The 19,750-nt window shown below is 34.8% G+C and overlaps 2 protein-coding genes across 3 annotated transcripts in view; one reads left to right on the top strand and one right to left on the bottom strand.

Annotated features, from left to right (window-relative positions):
- The window catches only part of LOC129259693 (aminopeptidase N-like), a 41,698-nt gene extending 36,670 nt beyond the window's left edge, over positions 1 to 5,028 (top strand). The window contains exons 16-18 of the mRNA XM_054897957.2: positions 473 to 613; positions 1,087 to 1,168; positions 1,984 to 5,028. Of these exons, the coding sequence (XP_054753932.2) occupies positions 473 to 613; positions 1,087 to 1,168; positions 1,984 to 2,148 (388 nt within the window). The 3' untranslated portion in view covers positions 2,149 to 5,028. The remainder of the gene's footprint in view (positions 1 to 472; positions 614 to 1,086; positions 1,169 to 1,983) is intronic.
- Positions 5,029 to 6,104: 1,076 nt separating this feature from the next.
- On the bottom strand, positions 6,105 to 18,422 carry LOC129259162 (uncharacterized). Of its 2 annotated transcripts, none has more exons than XM_064098101.1 (7): positions 18,225 to 18,422; positions 17,036 to 17,173; positions 15,601 to 15,812; positions 13,409 to 13,706; positions 12,800 to 12,982; positions 12,371 to 12,641; positions 6,105 to 10,198 (listed from the first exon to the last, which is right to left on the bottom strand). In XM_064098101.1, the coding sequence occupies exons 2-7, from the start codon at positions 17,055 to 17,057 to the stop codon at positions 10,117 to 10,119; spliced, it is 1,068 nt and encodes a 355-aa protein (XP_063954171.1). In that variant the 5' UTR covers positions 17,058 to 17,173; positions 18,225 to 18,422; the 3' UTR covers positions 6,105 to 10,116. The 2 variants fall into 2 exon arrangements, with proteins under 2 accessions (XP_063954171.1, XP_063954173.1); XM_064098103.1 differs by having other exon boundaries at positions 8,485 to 10,198; positions 15,607 to 15,812; positions 18,225 to 18,417.
- Between the last annotated feature and the right edge of the window lie 1,328 nt (positions 18,423 to 19,750).

The following is a 19,750-nucleotide window of genomic DNA, read 5'->3' as shown; positions in this document are numbered from 1 at the left end:
TAAAGCATGGTGGTAATGGTAATGTCATACATCTGGCTTTGTGTCTAAGCAATAGTGTGCAGAAAAGGAATCTGTTATAATCCACTGGGAGTGGACTGATACCCAGAAGATCATATTCACCAGAATCGGAAGACAGCTAGATAACTTGTAAGATAATATATCAAATATCCATCACTCAAAACATTTGAAAAATGATATTTTGGAGTTACCTATATCTTTGTTACCATAGTTATTCAATTAATGTTCCACCAGTAAAATTGAAATTGCTCACTTTGTAATAGACATGAGAGAAAATAACATATGTCAATGCAATTGATTTTTTATTATCTTCTCTTGACATTCCTTCCTTTTTCTTTTATTTCTTGCACAATACCATGCTAATGAATCAGTGATAAACCTCAACCCATATCTCACCCTTCAAATTCTTAACATTATGACAATTACCTTTAGAATGTTTGTTTCATCCACCCAGACTTTTATCCCGCACTCTTGATCCTGAGCAGCTTACTCTGACTGATGCAGTCAGTGTGTTCCAGTATGTATCACAGAATCCTATTGGTGGGTTCCTGGCTTGGAATTTCTTCAGGGACCAATGGGATTTGTTGAAAAATAGGTATGGAGAACTTTCGTAGATTCCATACCAGCACCCTTTTCCCAATGATTAAAAGAAGAAGAGAAAAAAAAAATCAAAACAATTTTGCCCACTTCAGAGAGAATAATATATAATTTGCTAGTGTGAAAAGAGGAGTGATAATGATGATTATTGATCGAGATAATGGTAAGCGTTGAGATGACTAAGAAGATAAGGGCTGCAACGATTATTACGAAGTAAATGACGGGTATGATGACAATGATGATCGGTGATGATTGATGATGATGGTGGTGATGTTGATGATGACGATGATGATGATGATGATTCTCTTTGATAATGTGATGATTATTGTAAAGTGATTTGGATTAGCTTCCACATGAGAAACATACCAGAAATAATCATATGATATAATACAGACTGCGAGAGATTTTCTCTATCACATTTCTCTATAACTGAATCATTCTTGATCAAATTATATTTCTGTATGCATGTAGGTATGGATCTGGTTTGTTTTTAATGGGAAACATAATCACAGCTGTGACTGAATGGTTTAATACACGATACCAACTCGAAGAGGTAAGAAACCATATCAACAAAATAATTCAGATGATTTTGTTTTCTTGCACAATTAAAATTGTAAGTCAATAGAGGGATTTCATGTGCTTAATGGTCAACTACATCAATCATATTGATTGTGCAACGGCTTCACATTGTACATATTCCACTTAGAACTGAAAATCAGTATTGCTTTTTTAATTGGAAAGTGGAGGAAACAAAAAAATGACTCCTGTGACATACCTGATATTTCACTGAATACAATAAAACTGTTTTGGAATATTGGATGTTTTAATTAGTCTCATTTTTCAACTGCAAAATCATTTTGGTCCTCTGCAAGAATGGCATTAATTTGAAAAAAATATATATATTTTGAATCAAATTACATCTCTTTCATTCATATTTTACACCATTCATTCCTTTTAATGTGGTTTATAAGAAGATCAAACTGTAAGGTGAAAAGAGAGAGAGCTAATTATTGTTGAAAAAAAAATCATAAGTATAATTAAAACTTCCAACAAAGCATGCAAATACTTTATTGAAATACAGATTTTTTTTCTCAAACATTCAAGTCAAGTGAATTCCATTTACAATTATTACATCCAAATTATTTTTGAGAGCAATATCCGTGTTTTCTGTAAATTCAGCGGCGGATCAAGTCGGGGTTCGATATAATACCATTTCATAAGCCATGTTGTTTGTGCACAATTGTAAACCCACCAAAAACAGCATATCTAATCTGGCTAGATCTACCCCTGCTATTCATATTCTTATAAGTGGAAAATTCTTTGATTGATGGTAATACTCCATTTTATTTTTCTGAAAATCTTACCCAGTTGGAGACCTTTATGTCAAGCAAACACGAAGACTTGGAGAACCTGGCTGGTTTCAGTAATTTCCTTCAAGCGGTTGATAAGACAAAGGCTAATATCCACTGGATGGAGAACAATTATGGACAAATTGAGGAGTGGCTCGAGAACTGGAAGAGAGAAAACTCTTGAACAATGGTGAAGCGATTCATACTCCACATCAAGGGTACTTTTAGAGGCGTTGTAATCACAAGCATAGGATCTTTGAATATTTCAGTGTCGCCGTCAAATTCGATGGAATGAACATGGAAGTGAAGCTTTATCTGGGAAGTGAGGACAAATTGGGTGTTGTGAAACATTTTAGGAATGAATGTTTAAAGCCAGGAACTTAAGACATGAGAATGTGAAAGTTAATCACTTTGGAAACAAAGAAGGTGAAGAGTGGACACGGATGGAACATTTTTGCATTAGGATGTAAATTTATGTGAAGATAGGTGGAGAAAAGAAGAGAGGCATTTATGAAACTCTGTCAATACAGAAACAGACTTAAAGTGAAATGTGGACTTCATTGAAGACAAAAAATGGCATTAGCATGTGAAACAAACTGTGAGGTGAGAGTAGCTTTAAAGAAAGAAAAGATATTACAAGACTGAATGTAAATCTTGTGGAGCAAATTATAGAGTGCTTTATATAACTGCATGGAAAAAGCACAATACCAAATAGTCAAGTGATTGGAGTTGAAGACAATATCTGTTACAGCGAATCAATATTCATGATATATGCCCTGCACTGAAAATGTAAGAGTGGAAAGCAAAGAATATTTAGAAGTGGAAGCATATTTTTTTTCGTTTGTATGGTTGTATGTATCAAAATCTAAAAAAGAACAATACTCTCTCATTAGAAACATTTATACTCGGTGTTTTCATTACATGTGAAAAAAATATTCAGAGTATTAGTAAATGTCTTACAGAGAACGTGAATGAGAAATTATTTGAAACTCAGCACAAGTGTAAAGTATTTATTGACAGTTTTAGAAGTCCCGACTTGAAGAGACAGCTATGTGGAAAGAAAAATGCATGTACAGTGTATCATGTGAATAATATAGATACCGTGTGATGTGTACAGATTAAACAATTATATTGGATTGTTTGAGGTAGTCCTATTTTTGAAAGAAATTTTGTATTTTCATAATTTGATCTAATTATTTAATATTGTGTCTTGGTATTATATATTTAATGGAAACATTTTGTGAGTTGGTGGCCTATGTCAGTGTCTAAATTTTAGTTTCTTTGTAATGTTTAATTGTTTTATCAATTCGTAAATAATAGTTATATATACTGTATTCATCTAATATGAAAAGGATAACAGAATTTTATTTTCCATTTGTGTTAAACAAAAACTTAAGGAGTATGAACTGACTCAAAATCTATTTTTTGTAATTATAAATTTAATAATACAAATGTCGCATGTAAGGCAAAAATTACTCACTATGAAAGACTAATTTTGAATAAATAATAAAGAAGCCATTGGCCTTTCAACAACAATAATTCCTCTAGTTTCATGCAAGGTAGACCTGGAATAATGCTGATGAATTTATGATAACCAGCAGAATAAAACCTCTTAAGGACTCAATCACATCACCAAAGTGCACTGTTGTTTAGGTTTTTCAGAATCAATTGTAGTATTTTTTTACAACATTTAATTTATAACATTCAAGCATTTTTACATATTGACAGGCTACTGTTATATCCATATATTTTACAAATTGTAATATTTCAGGATTTTGCTTAGTATCAAGATATTTTATGAGTTTAATTAAATAAGAAATTAGTTTGTCATTTCACTCTGTATAGATATGTGCTGCATGTGGAAGCAAAACTTTGCTATTCTTTAATTGCAAAACTAAACACAAACACAAACTATATGAGAAATATTTTCCATATGTATTCATACTTGTAGGATACACATGTAGCAAGGCACAAAGTAAAACAAAGTACTAAAGACCAATATTTCGTAAGCCAGAGGATGTAAATTCAAGTTCTACATAAGCGAAGGATATGTCATTGATCTGTATTCAAACAATTAATCACATGTCACAGAATTCTACTTGTACAGGATTTTTACAGAAATGAGAATGAAATTGATGAAACCTCATAAAAAAGTATTTCATTCTTGGCCCTGTTATGTGAAACATAGCATCAACTGCATTAAATATTATGTGCAATCAAACATAGAAAAATAATCATTTAGATTTATGCAACAAGACCTACATGTGTATGTTTAACACCTGGGGGTGTTTCACAAAGATTTAAATATAAAATGCACAAGCATACATGAAATGCAACGCGCAATCTTATTGATCAATACGCAGTAGTAAGCGTCCTCTTCGCATGATCTGACCAATGCAGTTAATACCTTTTATTCATCATGCAACTCAGCATTTAATTGTGACTCTTAAGTCATACTTAAATCTTTGTGAAACACCCCTTGGAGTTGTCCCGACCCCGACTACACTGCACATATTAGGATAATGTGTCATGGTGACAAGAGGGTGGTTCATAAAGAGACAAATCTGACTATATAAAAGTCTTAAATGCAAAGATATTCAATACATCATTTCATTGATAATTATGCAGTAGCACATATCCCATTTGACCAATGCAATGATAATATATATATCACATGCAAAGAGGAATTTATTAAAGTATGATCTTAAGACAGACTTGGACAAGTTTTGATGTTTTGTTTTAGACTGGATATTTCTGATGACTTAATGATAAGTAGCTGCAGCAAAAAAGTTTTCATTTGAAGGACCAACAGATTAATAGCCTCCTAATAGGACCAAGAATTACATGCTTTCAATGATCAAGCTTTCTATTTCAATGTAGGCTATATTGTAAAAAAAGTTGTTAGGATCAAAGCTAAGGAGATAATGTGAGAGATATTCATTTGTCTTGTAAATTAATTCATTTGTATTTAATTCTGTTCTTGTGTAAGTTACACTAGCAGTGTGCTTTTATTTTATTAATTTCATTGTGCTGTATAAAGTTGAATAAATTGTACTTTCATTGGAAGATAGTATGTGTATTGTACATTTATACTACCCTATTTTGACAGAAGGAAGCGAGTAACAAAAGTGTAATATCCTGTAAATGAGTAAAATCATTTTGCCATTTACATGTACATATTAAAATATCATTGAGCATTCGCATTATGGTTAACCAGCCAAATATCATAACAGGAGCAGTATAAAGCCTGGGCTATTTTGAAATTGCATAGCCGGGGGGGGGGGGGGGGGGGGGGGAGGAGAGGGGGCGAACACAGCCCCCCCTCAGATCTTGGGCGTTGATTGCGCGATCGCCAAAAAAAATTGCAGGCACATCACCCACGAAATAATAACCATAATTCAAATATCAATTGTACTAAAATTATTCAAAATTATTTTTAATTAATAAATTATGCTAATTAATGCATAAAATCATAATTTGGCTGTAAATCTTTACATATAGCCCCAAAACTGCTAGACTTTGGTTTGGAATTTTTTTTAGCTGTATATAAAAGAAATGGAAATATGGAATTTTTATTTTCATAATGTATTTTATTGTTGTTTATATTTCTTTTGTATTCCTTAAGTTTTTTTTTTACTTTATGTTTTTTGTTGTTTTTTCAATGGAAATCGTCAGCAACACCATTTCAGTCATAAATAACATGAAATCTATTGCTTTTAATAAATAAAAATAATGATACATTTATGAATTTTGACTACATACAGAATTTGTACTGGATTTGTACATGAAATAGGGCTGGATAGGGTTAAACTTGTCCTGGAAAAAGATACATGTTTTAATTAGTAAAATGGAAACATCAAAAACTAAATATGGTCAAAATATCAGTTGCTTCCTTTTGTCAAATTAGGCCAGTACATGTATATGCATATCTACATGTAAGCCATTTCACAGGTTGGTGTCCAACACATTACCAAGTATCATCTTCTGAGCACAAAGAGACATTAAATTTGTGTACTTCATTTCACTAAAAGCTGATTTACAGTTTTGACATTAAAATGAGTATCAATCCAATACTGATTGAACATAATATTAATATCGTCAACACTGAATATGAAATACATACATGTGAGATCATTGATATTCTAAAGATTATTATCATTGTTTATTGTAAATCATAATTTTTATCCAGCATTTAACAAAAAGGGCACTTTACAGGAAAATACACAAAGGGAAAATGAATTGAGAATGTTTACAATCCAAACCCAGGTTGCCTAGGAAGGGCAAAGAAAAAGAAATGAATGCAGCCCAATGGCTTCCTTCCCTAATCATGACGTGTATAGCAACATCACCAAGACTTAATAGATGTACATGTACAATGTTGATTCCAGAGGTACATCATAAACCCATGCCTGCTCTACTGTGTGAGTCAAACAAAACTTGACACGTCATGAGTCCTTAATTTAAGGAAAAATGTCATGAACACATAATTACTATATATGGCCTGAAAGAGTATGTTCTTCCAAATAATTTGATACTATATTCATTTGGTATGTGTTAACGCTTGGATGATCAGGAGGTATTCTTTGCAGTGATGTAAATTTTGACTTGCGCCAAAGTAAGGCATGGCTCCAATTAATGAATCTAGATGTCAATGATTTCATAAATCTACAAGTGTTGCATTAAAATTTGTTGCAAACCAACTTTCAATAATTACATTAAAATTGTTTAGTAAACACCTTTTAGTATTAATTCTCAAGTTAATTTCATTGAAAAGGGGTTTACACATATGTTTACTAACTCAAGTAGGATAATGACATCATTGGCATGTGGATTCATTCATTGCAGCCATGCCTTACTTTGGTGCAAATCAAACTTTACATCACAGTAAAAAAATACCTCAGAATAATCCAAGTGTTAACACATACCACATAAATATGGTATCAAATTATTTTGAAGATACTCTTTCAGACCATGTATATTAATCATGTGTTCATGAAATATTTTGTCCTTAAATTGGGGATTTGGGAGGGGTTAAGTTTTTTTTTACTCACATGGTAGTACATAAGAAGGCCTAGCAAATATTACGAATTTATAATACATTTAAGACTTGATATACAAATAACAAATGCATTTAATGGATGGAATCATAAGATCACCATTACAAGGTATTGACTGTAAATAGAAAATAGTATATATGTTCTATGTATAAACTTGTATTGAAGTAGTCATTATACTAGGACCAGGCTAAATTTATACTTGCTATTGTTTGTATGTTCTGTATTATATTGCAGATGTTTATACTGAATAAATCATTTATTTACCCAGTTGTGAAAAAGTACTTCTGTTGTTGGACATATTTAATCTTTTTTGCTACAGTATTACATAATACATTCATAATGCATTATAACATACATGCTAAATCAATTTTCATTATCATGGGAGGCTTCGTGGTCAACAATTTTTTTCCAAGGCATACAAGGTAGCACAGTCCGCAAGTAAGAATTAAAAATAAGAAAATATTAAACGATTTAAAGATGAATCCCAAGTGAAAAATAATTATTGATCAGTTAAATTATAAGTGAGATCAGAAGAGTTTATAAATTAAGTTTGTAATCACTTTGAAAGAGACACTTTGATGAATGCATGGTGTCAGGTGAATTAACACATGACTGACGTCACAGTATGGGCCCAAATTGCATGCATGTATTATGAAATACTCAAAATGAAGAGATAACGAGTATTTTTGGACATGATGATAAACTGCCAACTGAAAGACAATTGGGGTAGTTTTTTTGTCTCGCCTGCATAGCAGAGCGAGACTATAGGCGCCGCTTTTCCAACGGCGGCGGCAGCATCAACATCAAATCTTAACCTAAAGTTTTTTAAATGACAACTTAGAAAGTATATGGACCTAGTTCATGAAACTTACACATAAGGGTAATCAAGTATTACTGAACATCCTCTGCGAGTTTCAGGTCACATGACCAAGGTCAAAGGTCATTTAGGGTCAATGAACTTTGGCCATGTTAGGGGTAATTGTTGAATTACCATCGTAACTTTGAAAGTTTATGGATCTAGTTCATAGAACTTAGACATAAGAGTAATCGAGTTGTTTTGCACACATCTTAGATCACATAATCATGGTCAAAGGTCATTTTGGGTCAATGGACATAGTATTTCATTATCATATGAATGTTTTCTTTTGTGAATAACTATTCGATAGCTGTTTTCAAAGTCAGCACTGCTGCTATATATCGAATCGCGTAATGCAGGTGAGCCTGCCAGAGGCATTCCACTTGTTTCTCCAAAATATGGATTGATCAGTCATATTATAAATGAGATCACAAGAAACTGTAATAATATTAAGTCTGTAATCACTTTGAAAGAGTAACACTATGATTAATGCTTGGTGTCCGGATTTAACACATGACTGACGTCACATTAACCCTATCTAGGCCGGGGTATTTTGGGAGATCATATGGCCGGGGGGGGGGGGGGGGCCTCCCAGGCCCCCCCTTGAGATCACAGCCGTCGATCGCGCCGAAAATTGGCACGCAACTTGCCTGGAACATAATCTACAAATTCTGTATCAATTTATTGCATGCAAATCACTATTAATTAATTATGCTAATTTATGCGTAATTAGTATGCAAAATCATACTTTTCCCTCTAATTCCCTAAATAAAGCTCCAAATGTTCTAATTTTGGTGTAGAAACTCTTTGTGGTGTTCTCAGCAAATGAACATGAAAAAAATTGCGATATCAGATTAATTTCTTATGTATTATATTTTTTTGCAATGTCTTATGTATTTCTTTGTTTTTTTACCTTTGTTTTTTATTGTTTTTTCAATGAACTTTGTCGGGGACTCTTTTGAGATCATAAACAGCATAAAATAAACCCATTTAGACCAGCAAAACTAAAAATAATCATACAATTATGATTATGGGTTGAAAACACAATTTGCATTGACTTTGTACACGCAATCACGTTTTTGAGCAATTTTGGGTCTGACATGCACTTACAAAATGTTGTGTAATTTCGAAATCGTGTACCCTGTCGACGCAAATTTTGTCTCAAAAGATGCGCAAGACTTGAAAGTAAAAAGTCAGCGAGCTGCGCAGTCAAAAAATTTCGCGCGGCAAAAATATTGCGCGAATCGTTGAGGGGGGACCTCTGACGCCCCCCCCCCCCCGGCCTAGATAGTGTTAAGGGCGCAACTTGCGTGCATTATGAAATATACAAATCAAGAGAAAGGTGAGTAAATGTACTTTTCGACGAGCTGATAAAATGCCGGCTGCAAAGAAATCAGGGTATTTTTTTTTCTCCATAAGTTTAGGAGCTGTATTCACCAACCGTGAAAAGCATGAATAGTGAGAAGCTGGCAGATTGGACAGATGAACACGAACACACACACTTTATAGCATGAATGGAATATGATAAAATAATCTAAAATCAAACATCCTCAAAGGGAATGTCACAAGAAAGCTTTATAACATAAAATTAGACTTTGATATCCTCAATAACCCTTTCCTGAGAGTAAACACTCAGTCCAATTTCATAAAGACTTGTTATAATGACAAATGCACAATTTCTAAAAGTTTACTTTCAGTCAATCAGATTGAAAAATTTCAGTAGCTTTTAACTGTTATTGCAAAGTTGTTATTATAACAAGTTTTGTGAAACAGGGTCCTTGTTCAATGCAAGTAATAAAAAAGGATGAAATTGAAATAAGGAAACAATGTTGCTTAATAATATTTGTTTTCAAATTTTGCTTATAAGCAATTCCAAAATATATGATTAAATTTCCAAACCATTAACATGTCTGACAAACATTCTAAGCTTAGAATACTAATGCTGGAATGTTTTTTATCCTTCAGATAATCATCTTTCACTGATAAGTGATTTTATCATCCGAGCGTAAGGTCCTCCTTTTGAATGATTTATACTACACCACACATTTGGGAGTTCCCGCACTTGGAGTCCAAATGTATATTGCTGTTGCTTCCACGACATTGTGCATTTAACAGGAATACCCAGGAACGTTAAACACGCAGTCTATTGCTCTAATGGTGGATTTTGTGCTCCATTATGTTCAACATATTGGAAGGCATGTCCTACATAATGACTTCTCTCATTCTGTAGTCCATCTTGTCACCTTGCAAATCCCAGAAGTCCTTTCTTCACCAACGTCTGTACGTGCCGTCTGAAGTCAGCATCTGCAGATTGCATCATCCTGAAAAAAAATACAAGAGTGTACAGTAGAAAGATGTTTTATCATCTTTAAATAATTAACAAAAATAAATGTATATATAAACTTATCTTATAGAGAATTTGACGTAATACTACTCAATTGATTTCAGTTTTCTTTGAATTTTATTACATATCAATCCAAATGCTTATGACAAAGCTACTTGTGGTCAGTATTGATCCTTTTATTGTAGCTACATTTCATGTAAATCTGACCATTAGTTCTTGAGATATCACCTTTACAAGTTTATGTTAGTACTAAGAGACTACCCTTCCCCCCCAAAAAAAAAAAATAATAATAATGATAACAAAATCATGAAAAAAAATCCACATTTTATTGTTCGAAATAAAAATCTGAGAATAGAAATATTCCGAAAATTCATTTTGCCCCATTGATCGCAGGCCCCGCAGCCACTATGAAGTGCCAGATCGACGAGGCTTGATCTATAGCTGGATACTCATTAAGAAAGGATCAGATTTTTTTGGGGGGGTTAGGTTTAGAGGCTTTTCAGTCTATATAAGACTATTTAAGCCTAAGATAACATCGATTGGTATGAATATGGGGAACATTTTATACATGTAAAACAGTTTGTAAGTTGCACATAGGTTTACGCATGACTCGTGACCCTTTCTTAAGGTAAAATGAGATATTTTGGAAAATGCGAGTGCATTTCCTATACAAACCTTATCAAACTTTAAATCCAACTCTGAAAAATATTGAATTCATTTTATAGATGCATGTTAGTAATGAGAATTTTAATCTACACAGATCAGATTTCACATGTAGCTAATGAGAATAAAAATGATTGAGAATGTGATTTAGCACCCAACAAAGGGTCATCGGCCAAGCGTAAAGTCATGCGTAACTTGCAAACAGCTAATGTATATGGCTAATATGGGTGGTCTTTCATAATGCTTTTCGTAAAGGTCACCCCACACCTTGCTACTGCTCTGCAACCTGATTTTGGAATAAAACATAGTAGAATTTGATGCTAATATTGAAACATGAAATATCTTACTGTGAAATTTTCTAAATCATACAAATACATGTACCTTTGTTCAAATATGTGACTGTGCTATCATCCTTATTAGAATAAATGTGAATTTAATATCTATGACATCATGGCAATCATATGATGGGCTATGATTTGAAACTGATTTGGAATTTACTCCAAAATAAGGCTTGCAATCATCCAAAATGGTTATATTAGTATTCTTTTGGTTAATTTGAACCTCAAATAAAAAAATACTATTCATTCACATTTTCAGAAAATGAGAAAAATGTGATTTGTTCCAAAATCGGGTCATGGACCAGTCATTCGGTGTTCAGTGGCCTTAATTTACGTTACACATGATTTTACACAAGAATGATTCATGTTCTTAGTTAATAATTCAGCTAAAAAAATATATACAGTCAAACCTGTGTAAAGTGGCCACCAAAGGGAAATGTCAAATGTCCCCACTATAGACAGGTTGACGGCCATCTTGAAATTACCATGAATAGTAGATACATGTACTGTGCAATGTACTGGACATACAGTCTGTGATTTTAATGACTTCAACCTTTTTTTATATAATATTGCATTCATGTCTATTTCAATAGACCAAATACTTATGTTGATTGTTTAATACTAATTTTAAGAGTAAGAGTCATGTTTAGATGCAGCTGCAAGCTCAATGACTAGCTATTCAACTACTGTTGGGAGTAAAAAGTTTTAGGAAACTTATTTTTAGTGGCCAATATATAGGGTCTGCTATTAACCGAGGGATGCAAAATGAGTGGCCACTGACCCCGTTAGACAAGTGGCCACTATAGAAAGGGTCTCCAACACATGAATTACCTGCAGCCTGCAGGGAATCTTAAGTGGCCACTATAAGCAGGTGGCCACTAAGACAGGTTCGACTGTATAATTTAGCACAAAATCAGGTCACAGTCGTGCGTATAGTCATGGATAACTATTCAGGGGCCTTTCAAGAAGCAGTTTGTCAATTATTCACGACTTCATGCATGACTGGTGACCCCTTACCTGTGCTAAATTATATATCTATATGTAGCTGACTTAGCACCTAAGAATATGTTCCAGTCATGCTTAAAGTCATACGAGACTTTACGAGCAGCTAAAGAAACACTATCTAGGGTCCTATGAAGGATTCATACCTTTGAGCTAGATCAGGGTTCTTCTGTAGCGCCTCAAAGAAAAGGGGTATCTGCGGATGACCAAAAGCTTTGATGACATCAGGATCAGCCATGATTTCCTTCATCTTGGCTTCATCTGCAGCCGTTGCTTGCTTGGGGTCAGTACTGCTGGACACCCTCATGTCTGCACCTGGACTATCATGAACTTTGACTTCTTGGACAGGAGTCACCTTGGGGGCTGACGGAGAAGGTTGGTTTGATGATGTGGAACTGAGACCAGTAAAATGATCCCCTGTGGAAGAATCACAAAATATAATGAATTTTCCTTTCACAACAGTACCATGCTGCGACATAAGCCACTAAATCCTCCAACCTGATTGGTCAAGGGGTAAAATTGGAAAAGATAAATAATGTTTAGTACCGACAGCATGTTCCATATGGCTGACCTACCTAGAATTGCACAGAAGTCTTGAAAGAAGGTCTGAATTTCTGGGTTATCTTGGAAGTACTTCATGGCACCCTGTGGGTTAGACTGGAACATGGACATTGCCTGGCTGAAACGAGGATCTGACATCTGTTGGGCCAAGCGAGGATGTTTCTCAATCTTTGACAGAAGATTGTCGTTCACCCAGTCTATAAGAAGAGAGACATTGAAAAGGTCACAATGCAAAATTAGGGATTCAAGAATTATTGAAATAATAAGCATAGCATGGCCTATCTGAAATAATCTACCGAGGTTCAAAATAATCATTTTTACCCAGGTTTAGCTCAAATTACTGTTTCAAATGCACAGTGAATTCAAGAAATTATTATGAGAAATAAATAAAGAGACAATTTCAGGACTCCTGTGAATGGCAGCCTTTAGTCAGGCATCAGTGGACAAGCTGGTTTAATGCAGGCATACAACAGTTAATAACCTATAATCCTAAAATATAAAAATTAACCCTTTTAAGTTTCAAAAGAGTGCTGAGAACTAAGCACTGTAAACAAAGTAAGAAAGACCTCCCCATCACATTAAGTGTTTTCCTTGCTGACGACCGGTGGCCACACAATATTCACCTTTGTTTTCAAGAAACGGAGCACTGGCCTTCAGTGCATCCTGAACCTCCTGGATCCTCTGTGCTCCATTCTGTGCACCATCACCTTGAGGTTTGATGAGTGGAATATCTTCAAGACCTTCACCTGATACAGCAGTCTGGGCCTTGTTTGATGGCTCTACGAGAGGGCGCTGTTTAGAAGTTTGTGAAGAAGCTTTTCCAGATGATTTGGGTGCGGAACCAAAGAGAAATCCTTTCTTCAGGCCTCCAAAGGACTTGGCTTTAGAGGAAGCTGGTTTGTTGGTCTGAGATGGTGTCTTCTGTAGAGATGGAAGAGTGAAACACATGTAAATACGAGAGTCTCATCTCTTTTGGAATTCTCTAAAATCACAAGGATAGTTTTATGAAACATTCACAATTATAGTTATTGTACACAATAAAATTCCATGCAAACTGCATATATTTTTGCTGTAAAAGTACATGAACATATTTCCATAAAGTTTTCCTGTCAATGTTGCTTCTAAATACTGTTTATAATTCCTCTTTGCAATCTCCATTACTATATGTGCATGTAGCATGTAAGTTTGATCAATATTGATTTTGATTTTATTCTGAACGACAAATTACCAGGGTTTTCAGTGAATTTCAAAATACATGCACGCAAGTAGTGCTCTTATTGTGACATCATTCCTTCGTATAAATCCTGAGAATGGTTAACAGCATAACCACATTAATAACCGTATCTCTTTTAAAGTGATTGGCAAACTTCATTTAAACTTTAAACAGTACAAATTCCTGGGATCTCATTTGTACTTCAAAGATTAATACATGATCTTCTTAACTGCGCTTGGGATTCATAAATCTTTAATTCTTCAATTCTCACACACAGAGCACATTATCTTGTTAAAAGTCGTCTATCTACAAGAGAATAGGCCTCTCATGATAATGAACATGGGTAGCACAAGTGTGAAACACAAGAATCTGATGAATTCAGAATCCTGATGGTTGTCTGCATGCATAGACCATAAGTGGATTGTTAATCAACAAGTGTAACTTGAGAGAAGTTTAGCACATCAATTTTCCTCCAGGGGCCCGTTTCTCAACACCTGGACAAGTTAGTCATATCTTTATCCACCAACCACGGAGATAGTTCCAATCTTACTAAACCTGTTTCTCGAAAGGCTTCCTAACTAGAATACCTTGATATCGATACTATCGGTAAAAAGAGCAGACGAGACGTAGCCTTAGTCATAAAATAGCATAATATTAAAAAAGAAAAATTATGACAAATTTGCAAATATTGTGATGAATTGGGAAATACATCTTTTTAAAATAATGGCACATGCAAATTATGCATCATACATACTTAGACCATGAATATTGGAGCACTCAATTGCTGAGAAAATTAAATTATGAATAAATCACTTCATGACTAGAAAATCACATGTGGACGTTGAGATGGGTACCCCCGGGACATCGAATTTTGATAGTTTACGAAAGTAAACTATAACGGTTTTCTTTGTAAAATGATGATAATTATACGCCCTTCTACGATTCCAAACATCATCAAAATATAGTTTAACAAAAACAAAAATAAATCTTTGAAACTGAAACATACGATTGACATATTCTATGCATGAATTAGAGATATAATTTATCCAAATGTTAATAGGGGTCTGAAAATGACAAATACGAGTCCAGTTATGGATGGCCTGACGTTGTAGAATCTTTATCGATCAAATCATTTTACTATTTCAAACTGAATGGTTTTGTGGCGTTTTACAAACAGTTTTTATAGTTTGTTTTTATTAGAATTATCATTGAATGCATTATTCCACTCGTTTTTGTGATGTAATTTCATACTCTATGATTGATTACCTAAGACTATTATTTTCAAATCTCTAGGCACTTTTGCTTGTCATAGTCTACCCACGTGATGCCACTACGTCATTAAGAAAGAAGTTATGACAGGTTCGGAGGTGTCATAAATATTTAGTGAGGTTGTTGTACCCGATCTTGGTAAAGAGGGCTTCGTGAAACGGTTAGCGGACAAGTAGCTCACTATCTCCGATTTAGTCAAGAAGTTAGACTTATGACGGTGTTGAGAAACGGGCCCCAGAAGTCTGATAATTCACACCACTAAGTGTTCCAACAAGGAAGAGATTTACTTCTGCAAACTACCCCAATGGCATGACACTGAAAAATTATACGTACATGTACCTCAGTCTCTGTTTCCTGTTTTGTAGCTTCCTGTTTTACCCTCTGGCTCTGGGGTTTTTCTTCAACTTTTGGAGAACCATGGACTGATGATGATTTAAATGAAGATGATGATGATGAAGATGAAGCCATGCCCTTTTTATCCTTCATTTTCTGTAGTTGATGAGCTTGTTCCAGAAGGTCACTCATGTCCTCTAAAGGAGGTACCTCTGCATGAAATTTGAAAAAAAAGTTTGTGTGATGAGGTTAATTAGTACAGACCCAGTTTATAATTTGGGGTTTTAAAATAAGAAAATCCATTTATTAGGACAAAAAAACTCTTCGCAGTTCATGGGTTCCGTAACACAAAGGTTAGCAATTAATTGTATGCTTGATTTTGACGACTCATTGTACATAACAGATCATAGATAGATGGTTTATTTGAATCAAAAACATATAAACAATAAGTGTACGAATCTCCATGCGTCGTAGTTTGACAACTAAATTGTGCATTGGATTACAAAAGTATTTTTACATGGTAAACTTTCACATACTATTAATAATGAAACTTAGTATAAGGCAACATTTAACAGTGAGATAAATTAATTCAAATTAAAAAAAGGGATAATAGAGAAGAGAATGAAAATGGAAAAGAAGGAGGATTATAATAAATCGATTAACTTAACATTTACATATGAAATATGTAGCGATAAACAAGTTAGAACATGTCAAGTTCAACCCTGAAAATAATATTTGCATACAGGTATGTGGTTATTGTGAACTAAATAAGCCGATATGAGGTAAAGTTTTGAAAGTGAGTAGGCTATCATGTAAACAAGGTGAAATAATCCTGATTAAAATACAAACTACCATTTCACATCATGCCAGTGGATTGTACATAGTAAACAAAAATAGAAGAGCGGCAAGTTTTAGTCGCAAAATTTGTATTATTACATGTTGAAGTATTACATCATTGCATTTTCAATTTCGAATAAATAATATTATTACAAATGAATTATTACATTATAAAATTACAAAATATTATATCAAAATTTTGTAAACTTATTACAATTATAAAATGTATTCATAATTTCAAATTGAGTAACAAAAACACATTACCAATATTATCAAATCCCGATCGTCAGTCATCAGGTTTGAGTTTATCCTCTATTAACATAGGGTTCAAATAGAATTCAATAATTTTGTCGTGAATGGAATGGGGCTGTTTTTATATCGATTAGTACGGCACCTCGGCTCAACATAATGGTGCGTTTGTCTCAGATTTCGTGTAGGCCTGTCTTCAGTGAACCAGGCATTACCTAGGCCTACTTCAGTTCTAGATGCTTTGATTGAAAAGTTATTTCTCAGACTCAGAGACCTATATAAAGCCAAGGGGATTACTATTTACTGGCACAAAACTGCTCCTAATATAAAAAAATAATACATAACATACCTTCAGCATTGAATTCCTCCATTGTTTTGTTTCAGAGACAGAGTGTCGTGGGCGTGGGTATGTTGACTTCTGTCTTTGACTTTGAAATGAAGTCTCGAGTCTCAGTCTATGATCTTCTTGGCAACACCATCAACAAAACTTCAAAAGGCACAATCACAAGAAGATAAATATGATGAATCTAAAGTGTTTTATACAACACATGTATAGATCCTTGACAGCTGATTGGATGAAAGCGTGTCACATGACATTCAGACGAATCAGCTATAGCACGCTAAGATATGCTAGCCGTGCTATAGTCGACTTTTGCACGCTCGTGCTATAGTCGACTATAGCACGCTGAAGTATTTAAAATGAGCCAGCACTGCAAGATCCCTGGGCACACTGAACCCATGGACATGCCCCGTACACGTTAAGTGAATTAGCGGTATACGCGCGTAATCACGTTTTCGTATCTCTGACCGATGTACGTAGCACTGCGCATAAACGTTGCTAAGCTGAACACAATGCGCGTACGTACGTTGCTAAGCAAATTATTCCCAGGGTACGACTGCGTACCTTCTGGATTTCCTTCTGGATTTTATGGAATTCGTTCACAAATTTGACCTCATGGATCTATCTATGTTGAAAGTACTTGACTCTCCTGGGATTATTAGTTTAAATCTACTGACTCCCAAAAAACAACATTGTAAGCAAAATTAAAGACCTAACGCGCGTTAGTCATAAACTAGACCTATGGATCTAGCCTATCTAGTCTGAAGTGTAAGCTATCGGTGTTGTATAAAACAAATATTCAATGTTGTATTCGTGCGACGTTCCGAATATTACATTCGTTGCAAGTTGAAACAGTCTATTCAACTCCGCTTCGCGTCGTTGAATAGACTGTTTCAACTTGCACACTCATGCAATATTCGGAACGATCGCACTCATCAACTTTGAATATTTGTATAATAACTAGTAGTTGAATGATAGATCCAAATAGGCAATAGAAGTAAGAATAGGCATGATAGGAATGATAGGACAGCTCGACAGGACAAACATGAAACAATTCAAAAGTCAAGATTATTTAATTATAGGGGCCTAGAATTTCAAAAATTTCACAACACAATGTGCTTGTGACGCTGACGAGTTTATTCAAATAAATAAGATAGTGAATTATCTAATAACTCGGTAGAAATTGGGGGCGACTTACATGGTGTAGCTAATTGTGCCGGACGTCATGTACTGTGCGCTGCAAGCTCCAGCGGAATTCGTAGTGCGCGTCGCGCCAGCCGCCGCCCGGTCGGCCGGCTTCGACTCGCGCTCCAGCTTGCTTGGGTATATACGGTAAAGGCTGGGTCCACGACGCTGGTGCCAGTCATGGCAACGTAACTCCTCCCTCTTTTATTTCGGGGAACTCCCCGCTCTGCTCAGTTTGGAAGGAAGAGTGGATGGAGGGTGGAGGGTGGGGTGGTCGTAGCGGATCCGGTAGTGGGTCGGCAATATAGTCATGGCAGTAGGCCTACCTCTTTTGCCTATCAGATCTTTTTATTTCATTTTTTTAATTATCAGTATTTTTTTTGGTAAACCATTTTTTTTTTACTCTGCATTCAATCTCCGGGGGAGGGTCATTAAAAAGGGGCTTATCCAGGGTCGAAATGGGCCTTAACATTAGCATGTTATTATTTTTTCAATGACCAATTTGTCTCTATACAGTGAGAAACTTTAGAGGTGCGACTTATTTAAATGACAAGTCCACCCTAACGGGACCCTAACAAAAGTTGTTTTAAATTGAAAGATGAAAATCCAACCAGTACAACACTGAAAATTGTATCAAATGGAGTAAAAGAAGTGACGTTTTAAAGTTCGGTATTGATGACATCGCTAACTGACTATTTCTTTTGTATTTCGAATGAAATGTGAAATATTTCAAATTCTCCTCGTTGTCATGTGAAACAAAAGTTTTATTCGTCCCTGAACATGTGTAATCACCAATGTTTTAACAATTTGTGGATCTTTCAAGTTTGTCATTATTGCCAAAGAAAAAAGGAATACAAAATTGTGCAATTCAAACAATAAAAAATAGGGAGGGAGGCCATCATCGACTCTCTCATTTTCACATCACTAAGTTATGGGTGTAGGCCTATATTACAACTGGTTTTTTTTAATAAGCGAAACTTCATATGGCATAATCCTCATGGCTGAATTTAATTCGGCATAATGACTATGCTTGTTTGATTATTCTCTATTGATTCAAATCAATTAACACTTTTATGAAATGGACTTAACCTTTAAGAATGCAAAAGAATTCTGGACCCAGACTCCATGCAGGTCTAAACAAGTAGCGGATCCAGGGGCGCCATTTTTACACAAGTGTGCCCCCCCCCCTTATTTGGAAGTCGGGGAACCCTTTTTTGGGGGGTGTTATCAAATTCTGGACGAAAAGCCCTTCAATTTTAGGTGAAAAACCTTTTTTTTTTTCTTGCGGATCAAATGACATTTATTTTTAGATGAAAACCTTTTAGGGATCCGTCCCTGGTCTTAACTATAATGCTTTCAGGGATTCGGACGCCCGACCCCCTCTGACCCTCCCACCTTTGAGAGTCATAGTCAAATGTTATTTTTTAATGTAAATACGCTGTTCTTACGCAAGTGTGCTCCCCCTTTCAAAGTTACAACAAATATAACTGAAGACCTTTTTGTTACGTGAACAAAATGATCTTCAGTTTTTAGTGAAAC

This window comes from Lytechinus pictus, chromosome 4 (genome assembly GCF_037042905.1).
Source record: "Lytechinus pictus isolate F3 Inbred chromosome 4, Lp3.0, whole genome shotgun sequence".
Classification (NCBI taxonomy): domain Eukaryota; kingdom Metazoa; phylum Echinodermata; class Echinoidea; order Temnopleuroida; family Toxopneustidae; genus Lytechinus; species Lytechinus pictus.
The sequence above is the reverse complement of the archived record's forward strand: the minus strand, read 5'-3'. Positions and strand labels throughout refer to the sequence as shown.

Bases quoted from the DNA above. Each gene is read 5' to 3' on its own strand.
- LOC129259162 (XM_064098101.1), bottom strand. From the start codon at position 17,057: ATGGAGGAATTCAATGCTGAAG. The intron at 15,813-17,035 runs GTATGTTATGTA...AATTTCATGCAG, and splicing joins GGAGGAATTCAATGCTGAAG to AGGTACCTCCTTTAGAGGAC. The intron at 10,199-12,370 runs GTATGAATCCTT...ATTTTTTTTCAG, and splicing joins AACCCTGATCTAGCTCAAAG to GATGATGCAATCTGCAGATG.